The sequence below is a fragment of the Thamnophis sirtalis genome, unplaced genomic scaffold (genome assembly GCF_051295495.1).
Source record: "Thamnophis sirtalis isolate CommonGarterSnake01/CBP01778 unplaced genomic scaffold, rThaSir2_p1.2 scaffold_3, whole genome shotgun sequence".
Classification (NCBI taxonomy): Eukaryota; Metazoa; Chordata; class Lepidosauria; order Squamata; family Natricidae; genus Thamnophis; species Thamnophis sirtalis.
Window position 1 is genome coordinate 73,482,852 of NW_028261383.1, and position 20,951 is coordinate 73,503,802.

The window sequence follows — 20,951 nt, forward strand, 5'->3', positions numbered from 1 at the left end:
AGAGCCACTTTGTGTTAGTTGGTTGAGAACAGTATTGTTGCTGCTGCTGTTGTAACACATTGTATTTATATTGTCCTTTAATTCATATTAACTACCCAGATTTGCATTGCTGAGATGGATGGCCATGTAAATTCAAATAAGGCATTCTAGATGGAAAAATAGTATTTCTACTTGTGTGCTATTCAATTTTTGCTTTCATGAAACAAATTTGTACAACACTATTCACATCCATGCACACAAACAAAGCAGATTAAGTAATATACCTTAAAACATGTATAAACAGAAAGTAAATCTGGATTTTCAAGTATGTCTTTGAATGATTTCCAATGACTTTGCAACCCTTTTTATTATTCCCAACTGTTTAACAATGAAAGGAACGAAGTAATTCCTATTTATACTTACTCAGCTGACTTGAGGAAAGCTTGTTGTTAGTAGGGAGGAGGAATCTAACAAAGGACTTTGAATTCTAGGACTCAAATTCCAGGGCTCAGAATTCTGAAATACCACTTATGGGTCTTTTGCACCAGACTACAACTAATAACTCAAAGGATTCTTGTGAGCTATTCAAAACCACTTGGGTGAGAAGGGTTGCTATACAAATTAAAGCAATAAATAATATTCTAATATAAAGATGATTACCCGCATCTAAAGTTTATCTGCTTTATGAAGACAACAGGCTGATTGATGTGCAGAATTTTGTGATTATGTCAACATAGTTGTCAGCTTGTTTAGCAGATACCTGTATTAACCATTTGTGTTCTTTTGCAGGGGACCCATTGCAATGCCGTGCTTGGGTAGGCCAGTGTGCATTGTACATAATTATCATGATGTTTGAGAAAACAATCATAATTATAGTCCTCCTAATACCTCAGTGGAAAGAGGTTTGAAGCTTTTTTTTTAAAAAACTACACTCAATAATACGTGAATTAGCAATGTATTTTTTTTGTGTGTACTGTGTTCTCCAATTTGGTCCTCCAGCTCTCAATGCCATGATCAGGGAATGGAAGATGTAGTCCAACACAGTTGAAAAACATAATGCTGGAGAAGATTGCATTAATAAAAGTAATACAAATATTCATAACTAAGCCTCTGGTTATCCTTAACAATCAAGTTTTAATGTCTTGATTTTACTACGTTACTAAAACATAGGTGTGCTTCTGTTCAAATTAGTAAAACAATATTAAGTTCAAGAAGGCAAATTCCATCTGAAAGTTAGAAAAACTTGCTGGGTGAAATCAGTTACTGAGGGGAGCAATAATTTCCCATTGACATGAAATGTCCAGGCAAAGGCTAGCTAGACATTGTTCTGAATGGAATTGCATTTGTTGACAACTCTTAAGATTGGGTAATTTCATTCTATGTGAACTCTAAATTATAACAATATAGTTACTAGATTATTTTTTTAATGTTCTTCCATTTCTCACTTTTTTCTCCAGAAATATTTTCTGAATAAAACATACACATATAGAAATTATAACTGTATAATAGCAAATTATATTTCTGGTAAACAACATAAATTATAAGGCAAAGTATAAAATTGTAGTTTATTTGACAGAGTTTGGATGATGGTCTAAATAAATGATCACTTAAAACATGAAACCTTGCTCTAAAGGGCAGTTCACCATTCCTGTCAACAACTTAAATGATTCCATCATGCCATAAACTAATACAAAAGGTATAGAGATGAGTTACTTCTCTTTCCTTTTCAGATTAATACTTACTGAGCAAAATTTGCATGAAGCTGATAGGAAAGTTGGTGCTATGATCTGGATGACCTTAACATCTGAGGCTATACTGTTCAAGGAAATAAAAATCAATAATGTCCTTTTAGCAACTGCTATTTAATCACTGTAGATTAAAGCTTGTTAATATTAATATTCACCTTTTTTGTACCAGCAGTTAAAATCATGTAGATTCCTGTTTTAAAAGGAAGTAAACCCAATTTGTAGGGTACTAAAGACCCCATTTTTAATTTAATCTAAAGCATTGTTTTCTGCCCAATTTATTCTTCCCAATTGTCTCATTAATCTACTACTTTATACAGTGCCAGTATAAACGCAGAACTCAGTTGTATATGTAGGTAATTCCATGATGTTAACATATTTTTCTTCTTTGCAGATAGCTTTGTTGAACCCTATAGAGAATCCTGAGTTGGAGTTGGCTATTGTGATGCTGATAGTCCCCTTCTTTGTAAATGTTGGTATAAATAACATCTTTTGAATATTTGATCTTTTTTGCAATATTTGGAGTCCAAATATATAATGGCAACATCCAAGATACATATATGCTAGCCCCATAAAGTTGAACTTGTTTATTTTTTACAATACTAATTAATTCTGGTGTGTAGTTTATGAACCTCCTATTTAATGCATGCAGGGGTATTAGATTATTCTTACATAAACAAACCTTTTAAAAATGGTGATTGTACTTTATGTTTGTGATTTTAACAAAAATTCAAAAGAAAATAATTGTAGGTTACTTCCTTCATTTTGCTTTCATGAATGGAAATAATTATTACTTGATACTAAATTAATCCACAAAATAAATATACAAATGAAGGCAGCATCATTAAAGAGAAATACAACTTCAACATTTATAAACACAGCAGTGAAACAAAAGAAAAAGGACAATTAAGTTAAAAGGGGTCAAGCAGCTAAAATTTCATCTATCATTAGATGGATTGTTTACATTTTAAACATCTGGATATAGAACTTTAGAATGCTTTCAGGATATTTTTATCTGCAGATTTTAAAAATAGGGAAATGAATCCTGCAAAGATGTTCACTTGCTTTCTATGTTGTCAAATCCTGTACATGGCCAAGAATGACAGCCAAAGTCAACCTACCAGAGAGAGTTTCTTGCTTCGTGGTTTTGTGCGACTCAGGTTCCATACTAGTTCAGGAGTGTATATACACGTTCATGAAATAATAGTTACAATTCAAAAACATTATCTGCAATACATTTATTTTGCATTCTAGACATTTTTACTATGTCAATGACTTTTTAAATACCAGTAGTTGCTTTGGCATTTTGCCATTAGTTTTAATAGTTAACTAGCAGGATTTTATATTTAAAGATTCTGTAACACAATTTACAAATTGTATTTTTAAATACATTTTTATAGTCTGATTTGTTCAGTTCTTTCCAATGCATATCACACTTTTATGGGCATAAAGACTTTTGTGCCACTTGCAAATTACAAGTATTGAATAGCTATTGAAATTCTTTTTATATTTTTTGAGTTTATGACCTTGAGAAAAGATCTAGTGAACTTGAGTTTTAAAATTCTATCTTTCTTAATGAGCCATGTAATTGTATATATTTGGATAGAGGTTTCTATACTGTAAATCCCTTGAATCTAATAACTGTCCAACAATATGAAAGATAAGGGAACTTAACATGACTGCTCCTTTTTAATAGGCATTAATGTTTTGGGTTGTTGATAACTTCCTTATGAAGAAAGGAAAGACAAAAGCTAAACTTGAAGAAAAAGAATCAGGTCAAGATTCAAGAAATGGGAGCAAAATCCGATACAGGAGAGCAGCGTCGCATGAGGAATCAGAGTCAGAGGCAAGTTCTAATTTTTATTTATTTATTTATGTTCCCCTGTTTTCTGTTCATTTTGAGCATCAAGGCAGCCATGGGAAGTAAATAAAACATGGAAGTAAAAAATTTAAAAGCAGACTTCAATTCACACTTAAAATCTGGCAAATGACATGCACCTTTGGTCTTCTTAAGGTATAATGAGTAACTACAGAACCTGCCAATTACTGAAAATTAGAATATCAGTAAGTATGCCTCCAACAGCAAGGGTGTCTTCAGAAAGGCCTGTCTTGCTGATCTTAAAGACCTGGCATGCCTCTAATAGGGGAGAATATCGCTCAGATAGCCAAGACCTAAGGTAATTCAGGGGTGAAATAATAACACCAGCATCTTAAATGTGTCCAATAAACAATTGTCAACCTATGCAACTTGTTCAGAGGTGGCATTATATGAACTTGGTTCCATACACTGAATAGCAGCTTACTGATTGCAGGAATAATCGGGGATGGTTCAGTAAACGTAACAATGCAGACTTGTTCCTTGTAAGATCTATCTAATAACAACTGAGAACTTTCAGACTTTGAACTTCTCTTTCAATGAACTACAGCAGCATTTAAAGCAGCATGCAACTCAATCCCAGAGACTAAATTCCTAATAACAAATAGCAAATATGTTCATAGAGAATAGAGCAGACACTGCTTTTGATATATATCTGAACATAAATGGCATGGAGATGGAAGTTAAAAGACACTAGGTTTTAGTCATCTCCTACAGAACATTTACTTTAATTGGTATCAAAGGGATCTTCTGTCTCATAAGTAGTCACTCAGCCTATTTGAATGGAGAAAAGTACTCAGGCATTTTGAGTCATTGTATGTAGTGCAGCAAATATGGAAAAGAGAGATGGAAAAAAGCAGAGACTTGTCTGAGGAAGAAAGGAATAAGATAATATCCCAGCATGGTAAAAATTTCAACACCAAAGAGTTTTATATTCCTGAGACCAAGATTGCTAATATAATCAAGACATTTAAGAGCCATGGGATCACATTTGACTTCCTTCGATGTGGCTGCAAGAGGAAAATTGATTCCAGGTTCAACAGAATTATAGTTTAAATGGTGGAGATAAACTTCCAAACACATTCTGGCTGACCTTCAAGATGAAGGTATAGCAATATCACATTACGTTGCCTCCATGGTAGAAGACCTGGGAATAGCCCATTTCTGAAAGATGGACACAAAAATGCCTGACTGGAATTCGTTAAAATACATGTTGACAAGCTTTAGTCCTTCTAGGAAAATGTCCTTAGAACAGATGAAAGCTTTTTGGTAAGTTACAACAGCTCTGGGCTCGCAGAAGAAAAAACTGCTGTGAAACTTGGAGGAGTCCCCACAATATTATGGGGTAGTATTGCTAACTCCAGCACAGGGCATTGTTAACACTCCTTCATTGGATAATCAGGAAAGAAAACCCCAAGACTCCATTGATAGAAATCAAGTGTACTTTTACTAATTATAAATGAATAGAAGCGTAGCAAAGCGAAGACTGATTATTTAGGTGCGAAAGCAAATGATATATAGAATAACCCATTCCCCACCCCTTGGCATCCCAGTCACAGTCCAATCATAATTCTCCCAAATGTCAGGTGTGAGATAACTTCGAAAGGCATCACCAAGATGGAATGTCGGTGCCGTTGGCCTTGGCGGGAAACCTCCTCCGCATGCACAGTAAGACAGGCAGCAGAAACTCCAGAATCTTCCTCCAGCACAATTAGTAGTCTCCTCCCAAATACCATGCCCCCCTCCCCGTTTCAATGGCAGCCGAAGCAGCAGCAAAGCAGAGGCTGACAGGCACAATGAAATCAGAGAATTACTCGGGCATTTTAGAGCAAAACATAATGCCCAGGGTTTTAAAGCTATGCCTCGGTCACAGGTCATCTAGCAAAAAAAATGACCAAAACCATACAGTACATTTAAGAAAACCCAAGAATAGTTGAAAACAAATATTGGACTTCTCTGAAGGGTCCTGCTGTGAGTTCCGATCTGAATCCAATAGAACATCTATGGAAAGAGCTGAAATTCACAATTGGGAGAAGGAACCCTTCAGACCTAAGTCAAATGGAGTAGCTTGCTTAAGAAGAGTGAACAGACTGCCATTTGGGAAGTGTAGAAGTCTTGTTCAGAACTATAGAAAACATTTGATTGCAGTTATTTTCTCAAAAAGGCAAGCTACAAAACATTAGGTTTTGTTGCAACTATGTTGTTGTTGTTGTTGTTTCTTTTATTCATTAAGCATAAAACTCAGTCAGGTGAACTGAGATGTGTCACAAATTTCATGACTGGTGCTAATGGTTAGTACGGGTTGCTACCAGCGTCCTAGGTATTATTATTATACAATTGTATCACAGTGGCCAGTTGTTTCGCCGGATTTGGCATTGGTTACTAGTCGGGCCCCACCCAGGGGCCTAGGACGTCGTAACGTATTTTCGTAATATGCGTGCAGATCCAAGCAGTGCAGCTTTTTGCATTTGACTGATGGTGATTTTGTCAATTTTTAACTGTTTTAAATGTAATTCCAGTGCTTTTGGAATAGCACCCAGTGTGCCAATTACCATTGGAATTATCACTGCTGGTTTGTGCCATAGTCGTTGAATTTCGGTTTTTAAGTCCTGGTATTGCGATGTCTATGATTGTGACCTTATTTTTCTCAACCAGTGTGATGTCTGGTGTATTATGCGCCAGTATTTTGTCAGTTTGTATACGGAAATCCCACAAGATCTTGACCATCTGATTTTCGGTGACTTTTTCAGGCTGATGTTCCCACCAGTTTGTTGCTGTTTTAATATTATAATTTTTGCACAAATTCCAATGGATCATTTGTGCTACTGAATTGTGCCGCAATTTATAATCAGTCTGCGCGATTTTTTACAGCAGCTGAGTATGTGATCAACAGTTTCATCAGCTTCTTTGCAAAGTCTGCATTTGGCATCTTCAGAGGATTTTTCGATTTTAGCCTTAATGGCATTTGTGCGGATAGCTTGTTCTTGCGTTATTATTGTTGTTGTTGTTGTTGTTGTTGTTGTTGTTGTTGTTGTTGTTGTTGTTGTACAATTGTATCACAGCGGCCAGTTGTTTCGCCGGATTTGGCATTGGTTACTAGTCGGGCCCCACCCAGGGGCCTAGGACGTCGTAACGTATTTTCGTAATATGCGTGCAGATCCAAGCAGTGCGGCTTTTTGCATTTGACTGATGGTGATTTTGTCAATTTTTAACTGTTTTAAATGTAATTCCAGTGCTTTTGGAATAGCACCCAGTGTGCCAATTACCACTGGAATTACCACTGCTGGTTTGTGCCATAGTCGTTGAATTTCGATTTTTAAATCCTGGTATTTCGCGATTTTTTCATGTTCCTTCTCGGCGACCCTGCTATCACCTGGTATTGCGATGTCTATGATTGTGACCTTATTTTTCTCAACCAGTGTGATGTCTGGTGTATTATGCGCCAGTATTTTGTCGGTTTGTATACGGAAATCCCACAAGATCTTGACCATCTGATTTTCGGTGACTTTTTCAGGCTGATGTTCCCACCAGTTTTTTGCTGTTTTGATATTATAATTTTTGCACAAATTCCAATGGATCATTTGTGCTACTGAATTGTGCCGCAATTTATAATCAGTCTGCGCGATTTTTTTACAGCAGCTGAGTATGTGATCAACAGTTTATTATTATTATTATTATTATTATTATTATTATTATTATACAATTCTATCACAGCAGCCAGTTGTTTCGCCGTATTTGGCATTGGTTACTACTACTACTACTACTACTACTATTATTATTATTATTATTATTATTATTATTATTATTATTTATGAGTAATAGTTATATCCATGCTAATTTAATTTGTTTTATTAATTACAAAAGTATGTTAATCCTAAATCAGAAAACAGAATAACAGATTTGTCAGGGACCTTGGAGGTCTAGTAAAAAAGCAAAGTGTCTGCTCTGTGGACCATGGAATAACATATGGTAGATATCATTTGTGTTAGTTTCAGCATATTTCACAGCAAATTGGGATTCTGTGGGGAAAAGTTGAGGTGCACTAATATTTTGGCCATGTTTATAGGTGGGATACCAATTAGTTTATTGAAGTTGAATGGTAAGGGTAGAATTGGGAGTCATAGATTGATGTCAACTTATTCCATAGTTCCAAATGGCTTCCCAAATCAATTTCATGCAGATGTTAAACATATAAAATAAGACAAATTCTGTGGGATACCAAAGATTAACAGTTTATATCAAGTGTGCCAATCCCATTGTCCACAGGCTGCATGCAACCCTGGACAGCTAGTAATGAAACTCTACAAGATTGTAAACTTTTAACATCATTATGTGATTTATGTATATTAACTATATTGTATATTTTTATGAGATCCAAGACAATTCCTCTTCACTCAGTGACCCTTTTGGTCCTGGCAAGCCAAAAGGTTGGATACCCATAGTTTAGGCAATGAATAATTGCCTCTAAATAAATTTCCCAGCAAAAGGCAATAGGAAGCACAGGTACCACTGCAAAACAGTTCAATCCCACTAGATGTTCCACAGCAGAACAGGAAAACAAGTCAGTCTGCATCCCTTCCCAGCCTCAGATGCAGTCAGCATAATTCATCCATTTAAAGCAACCAAAGTATGTCAGTACCAGAGACAAATTAGAAACCAAATTGAAATGTTTCTAGATAATCAGTATTGTTCAGATGTGTCTGGAGTGAGGAGATACCCCTTTCTTAATCAACTTTCCCAGAAACTAAATGTTTGAGGCTGGATTGCAGTTATCTAGAACTTCTCATTAAGCAAGAGTGTTTTCAGTAGAAACCTATAATTTATCATATTTTTCAGAGTATATGACACACCTTTTCCCTCTCAAAAAAGAGGGTGAAAATCTGGGTATGTCTTATACACTGAATACAGCATTTTTGGCCTACCGAAACCCCACCCCCTTTGCAAAAATGGACGTGCAGAGGGCTTGGGAGGCTTGCAAAGTGCTCCTGAGGGCTGGGGAGAGCAAAAAAAAAAAAAAAGCCAAAAATATGCCATTTCCATCCCCCCCCAGCCCCCAGGAACACTCTAAGAGCCTCCCAAAGCTCTGCATGCCCTTTCCCCCCACACACAAAAAAAAAAGAGGCGTGCAAGGGGTTTGGGAGGCCTGCAGAGTGCAAAAACTTTTTTTTTAATTTACCTATTCAAAATCATGGTGCATCTTATACTCAAATGTGTCATAGTCTGAAAAATATGGTATCTCCCTGAATTAGGCAGAGATCACATCCTGCCCCAAAGAATCCTTAATAATTCCCTTAGGTTTCTTTATCCTGAACTACTCAGTTCAGAGTCTTTGTGTCTCTCTGTCTTTCTGCACCATAATTATATTTCAATTTCTTAGTATATCTTAAGTGATTTTAATAGAAACAAATATTCACATTCACTTATAAATTAAATTCCTTCAATTGCAGCAAATAAGTTCAGAGAAAATAACCAGTTTAAATTATACTTTGAGAAATTATATTATATTATATTAAATCAAAGCTACAAGTTACTTTTAATGCCAAAGTATTTGCTGAGCTATCTTTAAATGTGTGAAATTTGGTGTAATTTTAATTGCATCTCTTTTTGTCTTTAGATTCTAATTTCAGCAGATGATGAAATGGAGGAATCTGACATGGAAGAAGATCTTAGGAGACTGACTAATTTAAAGTCTGTTAAGAAAAAGAAACATCGCTTTGGTCTGCCTGTATGACAGGCTCTGCAGTTTGGATACTTGGAGGTTAATGAGGGATCTCTCCACCTCAGTGAATTTTCACTTGGCCATAGGATGCTTGTTGCCTCAAGACTGTGAATCAAAGGGAACACAGACCATTGGAAACACTTACCTGTTCAGTTGCACTATGGAAAATATGCAAGAATCTCTTCTCAACATGTGTTCACAAATTCTTGTCACCACGGTGGCTTAGATGGAGGAGAGCCTTCAGAAGAGGCACAGAATACCATCACTTCACTGTGGTTCCTCAGAGACACTCCGGAAATAACAGGAGGATTGACAAACTTTGAATCAGTATGTTTTATCACAAAAAAAATATCCAGATTTTTGCAGCATACTGCTGAAGCAGAATAGTTTTACAGTTACAAATTAATGGTATCTATGGAACTAATGGGCTGCAAAGGTGTTTTTTTTTCCAGATCTCTTCTAACCTGTTTAAACTTTTATATTTAAGTTATATTTTCATACTGGGATATTTAAGAAGTCTCTTTGTCAAAGAAATTGTACTGTTGCTTAGTGTGTGTGGTTAAAAAGGTCAGATGTGCAACAAAAATGGTTTTCCATTGTCTATATCACATAAAGAAGGATAGTGCAGGGACAAAGGGAGGTAGCATCTGATTGCTTTCTAGAATGAGATGGTCTTGCTCCGAAGAGAATCCGAAACAAAGAACAATGAAGTGGCAGCAGTGATCACTTTTGAAACAGGGGTGTTGTTCTGTGTGTATGCTGAGCACTTTAGCAGAAAAGCAACAAATACATGGTTTTCTTCTATATATAAACTAAACACTTAAAGCTATTTTGATAATAATGGTTTCTTCAGTATTTGCAAATCCTTTGATCTCACAGCAAAACTATTCCAAAGCTTCAGCAAACATTCCTTGTCTTCAAAAGCTAATGTAATACAGATAAGAGCATTTTGCTTCTTCTCAGTGCAGTTCAGCTGGCTATTAGAGAAACCATGAATACTATGGCTTATTCTCTCTTTTTCTTTTCTTTTCTTTTCTTTTTGTTAAGTCTCATTTCAGATGGCTAAGTCAGAGTCAAAGCATAGTATAATGAACATATCTGGTGATTAATGTTAATGTCATTATGCCTACCTAGGGTTACTGGGAAGTGTCTGTTGATGAACTACTTTTAGGCTTCTTGTAATTGTGATGTTTGATAGCCCATTTCCTTACTACTTGCACTGATGGCTGTTGCCTGTTTGGTAGGGCAAAGGAAACAGTAGCCAATGGTAGGAAGAGCCAGCTAATTCTAGTTCTGTCCTCATCCTCATCTCTCTTGTTGATGCTAAAAATATTCAACAGTAGACAGCAGTGCAATTCCTTAATATTGACCTAAAAAGATTAATAATAATCTTTTAAGACACTGGGACAGTGATATGTTAATGTACTTGGTTCTCTGATGATTTCTCCTATTACTTTTCCCAACCATTCCATTGAGTATCTATTCCAGGAAACGCTTAGGGACAGAGTGGTGCTGTCTATATACAGAGAGAAGGGTGTCTTAAGAGTGGTCACCTTGACTTTTTTCTTAGTTTTTAATTAATTAAAAACTAATGGCTTTCCCTCTCCTCTGCTGTGCTCTGCTCTGAAATGGCAATGACAAGTATCGGACTGGCATATAGTTCTTTACCTCTCCTTTAAGTTACTATAAGCCTCTTTACAGCAGAGGAGTATCTATACTACATTTTAGAAAGTCATACTTAAAACTATTTTTGGAAATTTGCTGTACCTCTGGGAATGAGAGAAGCAATGTTAAGCACAATGAACACAAATTCTAGATCAGGGGTGTCAAACCTGATCGTATCCGGGGCCATACTGGGATGTTTTTGCCTTTGCGGAACCAGGGTGGGCGTGGTCTGTGCGGGGCATATTCGGCCCACAGACCGCCAGTTTGACAGACCTGTTCTAGATCTAGGGACCTGAAATTTGTAACTCTTGTCTTTTTAAGAATGGTCCCAGAGATTTCCTTCTAAGTTTTGTATTGACTACTTTCCACTAGGTCACTTTTATCCTTCCACATATTTATTTTCTGTCCCAAATACAGAAAAAGCCCAAATCAAGGGCTTTAAAAAGTTATCAAAATTTCTTTCCTTCCTTATTTATCACATTTTTTTAAACAATCAAACTAGTGCTGTGCCAAAGCCTGCCTTAGAATATCTTAAATATTTTTTTTTCTGTCATATTCTCAGGTTACTTGAGAATTACTTCCCTTGATGATGTTTTTATTGGAGGTGAGAAAAGCAACTGCTGCTGTTTTCTGTGATACAGTTTTCTATCATTCATAAGCTTCCCTGGCTACTCACCCTTCCCAATCTGGAAAGCAAACGTGAGGCCAAAAATTGAAAAGATTGTTATATAGTTCAAGATGAGATGTTCAAATACAACCCTTGGCCACATCAAAAATAATGCAAGAACACTATACCAGAATATCTCTAAAATTGCTTTTTCAAATAATTTTAAAAATTAATTTTAATTTAATATTTTTTAATTTTTTCTTCAATTACCAAAAGAAATAAAATTGCAGGATATTTTTTTCCAAATGACTGGCATAAACACTGGCTACCAAATCTTTTACATATCTAGTGTTCATATTGTAAGCATGCAAACTTTTACTGAAAAACCTAAGTATTTGGTACCTTCTTCCTTAACCTTATTTGTTCAAAAGACAAATCAACATTTTCTCCACTTGCATCCCTGAATTCCAGATGCATTTCCACTCAAAAACTGTTATAACAGACCCTTCCAAGAAGAAAGATACTGCTCTTGGTTTGCATAAACAAAACTATACTGTACACACTTCTTTAGTTAGTCTGGATTAAATTACACGCATCCTGCCCTGGCACTAGCATGCACTTCAAGACACTATTTGCAACCATTCTGGTGAAGTGACTAATAGGTTCTATATCCTTCTGTCTTTTCTTTTCCGACCTCTTCTCTTCAAATTTATTGAATTTGTAGGCTGCCTAACTGGTGTGAAGTTGAGCAGTTTTCCCATTTATATATATATATAATGGAAGTAGTGATCTTCCTCCCATATTTGGGCATACCGGGGGTTGTAAAATCTAAATAGATACCTTTCACCCTGACTTGGCTGATAAGGAGTCGAGCTCTGTGGCTTAGTGGCTAACACATCTGCCTAAGATGCAATACAGCACAGGTTCAATTCCCAGTAATGGTATGGCTAGCTGATGAGAGCTAAATAGCTTGAAATAGATCTATACTAGTCTCCCTTTATTTATTTATCAGCACAAATACAACAAATATGTATGTATGTATGTATGTATGTATGTATGTCTTTTCCCATGTAAGATTGAGATTGTCTTGGCACCGTTTCAATGAGGTCTCACCATCTTCAGGCTGGGTTTTGTGCTTAAAGCGTGGTCAGAGCTGCCGTCTTGAAGGCTGTCTTGATATTGTGTTTGTGGAGAATTTTGCTGATACTACAGATAAAATCAGCAAAATTCTCCACAAACACAATATCAAGACAGCCTTCAACATGAATAACCCCCCACAACCCCCACAGCATGAATAAACGTGACAATACCTCCCACCTACCAGACATCTGGAAACCAGCCCTAATCAAGAAACGAGCCCCACCCACCACCCATTACAACAAGAAACAACAATGGACACACAGCCAGCACCAATCTACCAATCATGATACAACTACACAACCAATCATTCCACTTACTAAAACAACGCCAGCACTCTACACACCCCCACCAAGATTTATAGAAATACGGCAGCTCCGACCACGCTTTAAGCCCAAAACCCAGCCTGAAGATGGTGAGTGAGACCTCGCCGAAATGTTGCCAAGACAATCTCAATTTTACATGGGAAAAGACCTGAATACAACAAGACCAGCATACCTACACCAGTGAAAATCTACAAAAACATATATACACACACACACATACACTAAAAAGACCTGTGAAGGGAGAGAAAGATAACACTCAAGGAAAGAAAACATAAATGTCTTTCCCATCATCCCTAATGTAAAGAGGGTGCCTGGAAGCATGCTAAATCAAGGCCTGGGGAACAGCTAAATATTTAAGGACCTTCCTAATGTATGGGGGTAGGGCATACTCCTCCCTACTGCATTTTTTTGAAAAAAGAAGCTTCCTTTGTTTTTACCCTCTTCTCTGGCCCTCGTAAGTTGTTTCCCGAATCTACAAACCCAATGCTAAGAGACTTACTAAGGAGCAAGATAGCTAATCCTTTGTAGGTTGCGGGGTGGCAAGTCCTGACTGGGGGCAGATAACCAAATTACAGAAGTGCCTCATGAGCCTTCAGGGGCCAGCCCCCATTGATTGTTTGGCTGGTTTCCATGCTCATTTCAAACAGCAAGAGATGTCAGGAGAAAAAAAATCTAATAATAAAACAGAGAAAGAGAGAGAGATTATATTTTGAGCCTTAAACATATTCATTGATAGGAGCTCAGATCTTTTCCAAGGCATTTTGTATACTTTGGCTATGAATACTTTATTTAGCAGAGAACAAGTTAAAGCTGATCCTAGCTTTCAGAGAAATTATTGGGCTTAGGATGCAAAAGTGGATTCTGCTGTTTTGAGTGGGGGTTTTCTCTACCACCACCCTTTTTTTTGGGGACTGGTGGTAATTTTAAGGTGAAGAGTGCTTACTACTCTTAGGGGATGTTCTTAAGGTCCTGTCTTAGAGAAGGACAGACTAGAAAGTGTTGTCTTATTCTATAGTATATTTCCAGGACATTCCCTTTTTGTGTTTAGATGAAAAGAAAACCCAATTATTTATTGAGTATAACACTAAAAGAAGCTCCTATAAAGCGATAGGGCAGTGCCCATGATTAATATTGCTTCCAACCATACTGTTTTTTATGTTTTTACTATATAATTCTAATACTATAAATCACTGTTTATCAACCATGATATTTTAAAGCAGGTTTTGTTCGTACCGATTCATTAAAGAGATAGTAGCATGGTCCTCTTAATTGTTCAGCAGAATGAAAACTCAGAAAAATGTATTTTTTTTAAGAGATAATGAAACAAACAATGCCAAACGCCTGTTATTTTCTGTTTGCCTTATGAATTTTAACAGTATGCAAAATGCAAAAACTTTCTTCATTTTATCCAGTGGCGTCTATTGTGTACAGACTACTTTTGGGATAGGTGTGTCGCTGCCGAGGGAGGGGGGGTTCTAAAACACTAAACCTAAAGCCTTAAATGTGTTTAAATAGTCCACCGTTAAACAGAGTTCAGATTTACTGTTTTGTGTTGAATGGCATTGTCTAGCAGCCTGATTTAAGGCTCAAAAGAAGGAATAATGTTCTTCTTAAGTATGATTCTGTCAGTGCTTTTTTGTAAAATAATGCTGATCTTTTTCTAATGAGTTTGAGATTCAGGTCTTTCTACACTTAGAAATTTGTAATAGAATGTTGAATTTGCTGGAGCAAAATGGTAGCCTTCCCGTTTCCAAATGACTAAGAAACAAAAATAAAATGAGATTAATCTTAACAAAAGATTAGCATTCCTCATGAAATCAGGACTTCTGATATCTAACAGAATTGTTTTGGAAACCCTATGGTCATTAATGCAGCCTTCATTTTTTTGTCTTCAGTGTTTTAATGTCTCCCCGACTACTCTTAAGTAAAAAGTAAAATGTCGTGTACAAATGTTGCTGGTGTTTCTCTTCAGGGAAAAGACCTCAAACTCGTTGAATTGTGAACCAAACTAAAACAATGCAAAATGTCCCAGAGCCATTCTTTCACAAGCAGGTGCTTAGGTTTTCCATTAAGCCTAGCTGGAAAAGAAGAGGGCAGGGCCAGAATGTGCAGCCTTACATTTGCTTCTTTACAAGTTGGGTCTTTGTGCTTTTTGTGCATAGCAAATTGCAGATTTTAGCTTCCATATGACGAGCGATAATGGCGAACACACAGATTCAGCCACATTGATCATAGGAGACTTGCAATGCATCAAAACTGTTAATGTTCAGTAAATGAGGGGGAAATGGTGGCTTTAGATATAGAAACATCTTGAATCTCTTTTCTATTTTTAGTTAAAGGGGTATTCCAGATTGATGTGTCCAAAAATGGGAAAACTTGAGAGAATGAAACTTGGAAGCCAGGAGATCTTCCTCACTGGAAGAAGGGGTCAGAACAGTGATTTTACCAGTTCTACCCTTTTCCACGGCTGCCTCCATTATTGTCCCATGAAACAACTTTTTAGAAAGCACAAGGCAGAAGGAGGGAGAATAAGAACTGGATCCAGCCATTGCTAATTAATACACAATGTTTTTTGAAGGATTCAAAATGAAAATGAATGTCAGTCCTACAGCATTCAAAAGGAAACCATAAGGCCCACCAGATCATAATTTTACTGTTGGTATTTTATGAAAATGGAAAGCATATGTGTTGTACCTAAATAATGGTTTACAATAAAATCTGATTTCATACAAATCTGTCATTACTTGTCTTTAACACATGACCTACATGTAATTTGGGATAGTTTTAACTGGTATCAGACATCAGAGTTATAGAAACCTGATGTTGGAGGGAACCAGGCAACCCCCTCCTTAACACAGGATCAAATTAGAACATGCCAGACCAATCAAGCCACTACTCCAATGAAGGGGGACCCATTATTATTCTGGAGGTGGCTGATGGACCAATAACAGATTACATCTCTCTCCCCTGTACATTCTGCTCTCTCCCACCCCATCTTTGTTGTGTGTTGGAATTGCTTTCTAGTCGGGTTAAATCCCTTGTTCTGTATCCTGCACCTTGTTATCATTCTAACAAGTCTTCACTTTCTTCTGTCTGATTTAATTCAGGTGGTTGAAGAGTATTATATTTCTTACCTCCACTCTTTTCACAAAACTAAATGTCCCCAGCTACTCTAGTCTCTTTTTATTCTCCATTTCTTAAAATGTACTACCCAGAAATGGACATTCAAGGAGGAATCTGAAGAAAGTAGAATATAATAGAATGATCACTTTCTGTCATTCGAAAAAAATATGGTTTTATTGATACAGGCTTAAACTACATCTGCCTTTTTTTGTAACCACATTACATATGTTCTTTCTTCCTTAGAACTATTAACATTAGGTATGCTTATCCTATAATTCAGTTTTTACAACCCTGTAATACCTTATTTCGGGATAGAGTCAGGAGATTGGATGGAGCTGAGTGTTTACTGGCCGGATGCCCTTCTTGATGCCATGCAGAGTTTGCAGTAGATATTTTTTCTTTGTGCCCTAGGAGAAAAACATCCGTTACTTAGGAATTAACATTCAACCTTCCAAGTGGAGGTGAGTGTCTTCACCACTAGGCCACATGCCACTCTAAGCTTATCCTATAACTATGTTTGTGATTTCTGTTTCAAAATGGGGAAAAAAGTGCTCTTGTATCTCTTAAGTATAATTATGCTAATTTAAACCTGTTTCTCTCAAAATCTTTTAGACTTTCTTTCTTTCCAGAGTATTGAATAATCTCCAGATCCAATGAGCATTCCCTGTACTTCTTCATCCAAGACATCAAGGTATACCAAATAGAAGTACTGAAAGCCAATTTGACTTTTTAATATATTCATTCATTTGGCAGAATCACCCTGAGATTGTGGAGTTAAAGGACTCAGGGTGATCCTGCCAAATGGACTAATATATTAAAAAGTTAAATTGGCTTTTAGTATTTCTAGTTGGTATACCTGGACCCTATTTGATTAGTCAGAAATGTACTGACTGCTAGTTGTATTTAAAATTATCAAAATAATTGTTTAGAACCAGATTATTTCAAAAAACATCCCCATCTATAATTTTAAAGAGAAGTTCCATCAGCCATGTTTGGGCTTATAACTTCACTTAAGGTGTCTTAAATCATAATGTAAGAAATTAGTTTGTGTTTTAGCAATTTGCTGATTTTTCAGAATATTTTTTAAAATGCTCTTATTAAAAAACAGGAGTTAAAATTAATATAGCTGGAATTCATAGACTATTTTAAATAAAAGGATGAATGTTGATTTTTCTCTTAGTGTCATGTCATGAACTGCTTTCCTAATGCCTATCTTGTACTGAATTAATTGTGTAAGTCTTTTGCATCTGAACTGAGATTAGTAGCTTATACAGATATAATTTTTGATTTAATATTTTTGCAGTGATCTTTTTGAAACAAGCTTTCAACAAGCTTTTTTTTAAAAAAAAAAACACACTTATATTCCTTGCTCACTCTTTCCTTTTTTGAGGGCATTGGAGGTAACTTGTCAAATATATTCCAGTATTTTTTTTTCTGATTAAAAAAAGTATGATGTTTTTTTCAAACAAACCATGCCAACACCCTCCCACCCAACCCCACACAAAATAGTTGGTGGACAATTTGAAAAAAGAGAATACTCAGAATTTGTTACAGAAGCTTTCAAAATTTCCAAATCTAATCAGGCAAGATGGCACAGCCAAAAGGTGCAGAGGGGAAGGGAAAAGGGCCAAAGAAACAACCTTCAAATGAAATGTGTGAAGAGATTTGCAGACATTCTTGTGACACTCTATCAAGTGCTATAGTAGTAAGAAATTCATGGCATTCCGATCCTTTTTGGATTTTAGCAGCCCTCAAGTTGTCTGTCAATTTCAGTCAAGTTCTCTGCCAGTCTGTGCAAGAATTAAGATGTGCATGAGGCTTCCAGCTTCAGTCTTCCTGATCAACTCTATCAGCTCCAAACTTCTCACTACAAACTCCCTGATCTTCCCAGTGCATCTTCACTCCTTAGTGGAATTAGCCCACTAACTCTGCCAAGTTTATTTCATTCCATTTGAGCTTCATTTGAAAATTATTCTTTTTTTTAATCCTAAGAAGTTCATTATGCCGCTTCCTCAAAATTTCTTCATATACTTCCCCATAGTTTGGGAACCCCTGTGCTATATGAATAGTGATATCTATTCACTGCTCAACAAGTCTGTTCTGTGAATAAGAGGAAGTTTAAATCTGAGCTCACCAGTGGGCTGTCTACAGATCCCTCCTGTACCATCTGCTATGCTCTCTTCCTCGTCTTGTTGTTCTTTTGCAGTTGGGTGACTAATAAACTTGAAGAACTAAATGAATAATTGAAAGGAAATAAGAAGCTGGCATGTGCCAACCTTTGCATCACTTTAATGATCCTAGCGATATTAGAAGAAGAAAAAACATTGGTGGTTGTATCTGAGCTTTTATTTAGATGAGGGTCAAAACTAATTTGGAAACTACTTGTGATTGGTGGGAGTAGCAGAGGTATCACAAATTTGCTTTCCAAAAAACAGCCTAAAAGTGATTATATCTTTCATGATAGCCAGCTGTTAATAGAGAACTTTCTCCACCCTGTTCCTCATATCTCTGGTCAGGGAGACAAATGACAGTGCACCCCAATTTAAATACTTCTGTCAGACATTGGGATGTAAGTGTCATGCACCACAGGAGATTCAGGCAGTTCAAATGGGTATAAAAAGATATATTGCAAGTTTAATCTCTATACAAGATTCTGAACTACTAATGTTCCAAGCAAATATAGCAGTAGATAAAGAGTTAAAGGAATTCAAAGTGGGCTGGACTTAGACCTCTGGTGGGCATGAAGGGACTCATGATTGATAACATTTGACCCTTCCCTCAGGGTCAGCCTGGTCATTTCCTACAGCAAGTACAGTATGCAGTCATGGCATTTTCTTGTTGATCTTGTGTGCATGTCATCATTTTGATGCCATTGTGATATGTTACAGATGTCATTTACTCTCCTGTAAAATCCAATTTGTTTAATATGCTTAAAATTCCAAGTTTGACTGCTGACCTAAATCATGGGTGTCGAACTTGGCAACTTTTAAGACATGTGGACTTCAATTCCCAGAATTCCTCAGTCAGCCATGGTGGGAATTCTGGAAGTCAAAGTCCACATGTCTTCAAATTGCCAAGTTTGGAGACCCCTGGCCTATATCAAAAAATCCCTCTTTTAAAGATTGCTTTCTGCATTCTTCCCATTCCCTTTAATACCAAAATAGGGAATACATAACTAGGAACTCATGGAGATTAATATTGCTATGGCAATACTTGGGACCAGCATTCCCTAAGCATTCCCTTGTGTATTTTATTTATAACCAGGGTTTAACACTTTCACTTGGACAGAAATGGTGGCTGAATACAGAGATGTGAGTTTGTGTGGAAAAAGAATGTAGGGAGGAGGGAGCTTACAAAACATAGAAGAAAAAGAAGGCCCTCATCTCCCTCTGAACTATTTTTGTCCTAGTATTATTTACTCATTTATAATCTATCTTTGAGATGTTGGTGGTGGGGTTTGCAGTGGGAGCAATTAAGTTTGATGATATAAGCAATAAAAGGAACAGCTTCAAATACATCAGCTTTAAAAATAATGAAGCAGAACCTAGATTTCTGGGCACAGAAAATAAAACTTAATTAGAAAAAGTGTTGCATAATAAAAAGTTTTGTGGAGGGAGGGATTCCAGAAACCGAAAAAGGAAGAGCTTGGAAGATTTTGCCTTTAAAAAAGCAGTCCCCAAGTTCTTAATTTAGACCAGCAGATAGAACAAACGGAAACAATCAGCTATGCTGGATTGCTTGAAACAGAGCAAGAGAAATTATGCAATGTTTGTTCTGTGATCTAACACATGTTGATTTCAGGTTTTTCTGCAGGTCCTGGACACTCTTCTTTGGAATGTAATCTCTAAAGAGGACTGGAGAAAACAAGGAAAAGCACTTGGAGAAACCTTCCTTAAAAGTAAAGGAATACTGAGAATTTGAATTTGCTGTAGTCAAATTGGGGGAGGATGGGACGGGTGGCTGAGGAGAGATCCAATGCACAGATGCTACTTTTCGGGTAGGGTCTGTGCAAGACTCTGTTCTCTCTCCTCTCCTCTTTAACATCTACATGAGACTGCTGGATGAGATGATCTGATGGTTTGAGGTGAGGTATCAATATGTTGGTAATAGCCAACTTTATATTTACACTCAAGGCTGCCTGATGTCCTGTCCCTGTCCTGGATACAATTCAGGTAAAATAGCCTGGCTTTGGATGTTTGAATCTTCTGATAACCAGATTTTTCCATTGCTAAAATTCTGGAAACTCCAGTAGCCTCCTGAAAAAGCACCTTTGGGATTTCCATTGCTAGTTGTGGGTGACTCAAAATAACCTGGTGTGTAAGCGGGGTGTCCTCTAGAATTCAAAGCTCCTGCTGGAAGAGCAGGTGGTAGCCATTGGCAAGAGGGATTTTGCATATATTTTGTTCCAATGCATCCATTCCTGGGTTGGGAGGCTTTGCTCACAGCCACTCATACCCTTGTGACCTGTCGTCTGGATTACTGCATTGTTCTCTACATGGGGCTGCCTTTGAAGAACATTCATAAGTATCAACTGGTGCAGAATGTGGCTGCACAGATAGTAAAGAGTGCCAGATATTCAATACAAGTAACACCATTTCTTCAGGAGCTGCATTGGCAGCCAGTGTGCTTCTAGGGCCAATTCAAAGGGCTGGTCATCATCTTTAAACCCCTTCATGGCTTGGGCTGGATTCCTAAAGAAACTTCTGGCAGGCTGAGCATGTTATGACTCCTATGAACCAAGGAGCATCATCTGGCAGGGACCAAGAGATTGGTC

At 36.9% G+C, this 20,951-nt stretch overlaps 1 protein-coding gene across 1 annotated transcript in view; it reads left to right on the forward strand.

Annotated features, from left to right (window-relative positions):
* STIMATE (STIM activating enhancer) overlaps window positions 1-15,781 on the forward strand; it is a 38,756-nt gene extending 22,975 nt beyond the window's left edge. The window contains exons 5-8 of the mRNA XM_014062919.2: window positions 769-881; window positions 2,119-2,196; window positions 3,421-3,570; window positions 9,215-15,781. Coding sequence (XP_013918394.1) covers window positions 769-881; window positions 2,119-2,196; window positions 3,421-3,570; window positions 9,215-9,331 — 458 coding nt within the window. The 3' untranslated portion in view covers window positions 9,332-15,781. The remainder of the gene's footprint in view (window positions 1-768; window positions 882-2,118; window positions 2,197-3,420; window positions 3,571-9,214) is intronic.
* The last annotated feature ends 5,170 nt before the right edge of the window (window positions 15,782-20,951 follow it).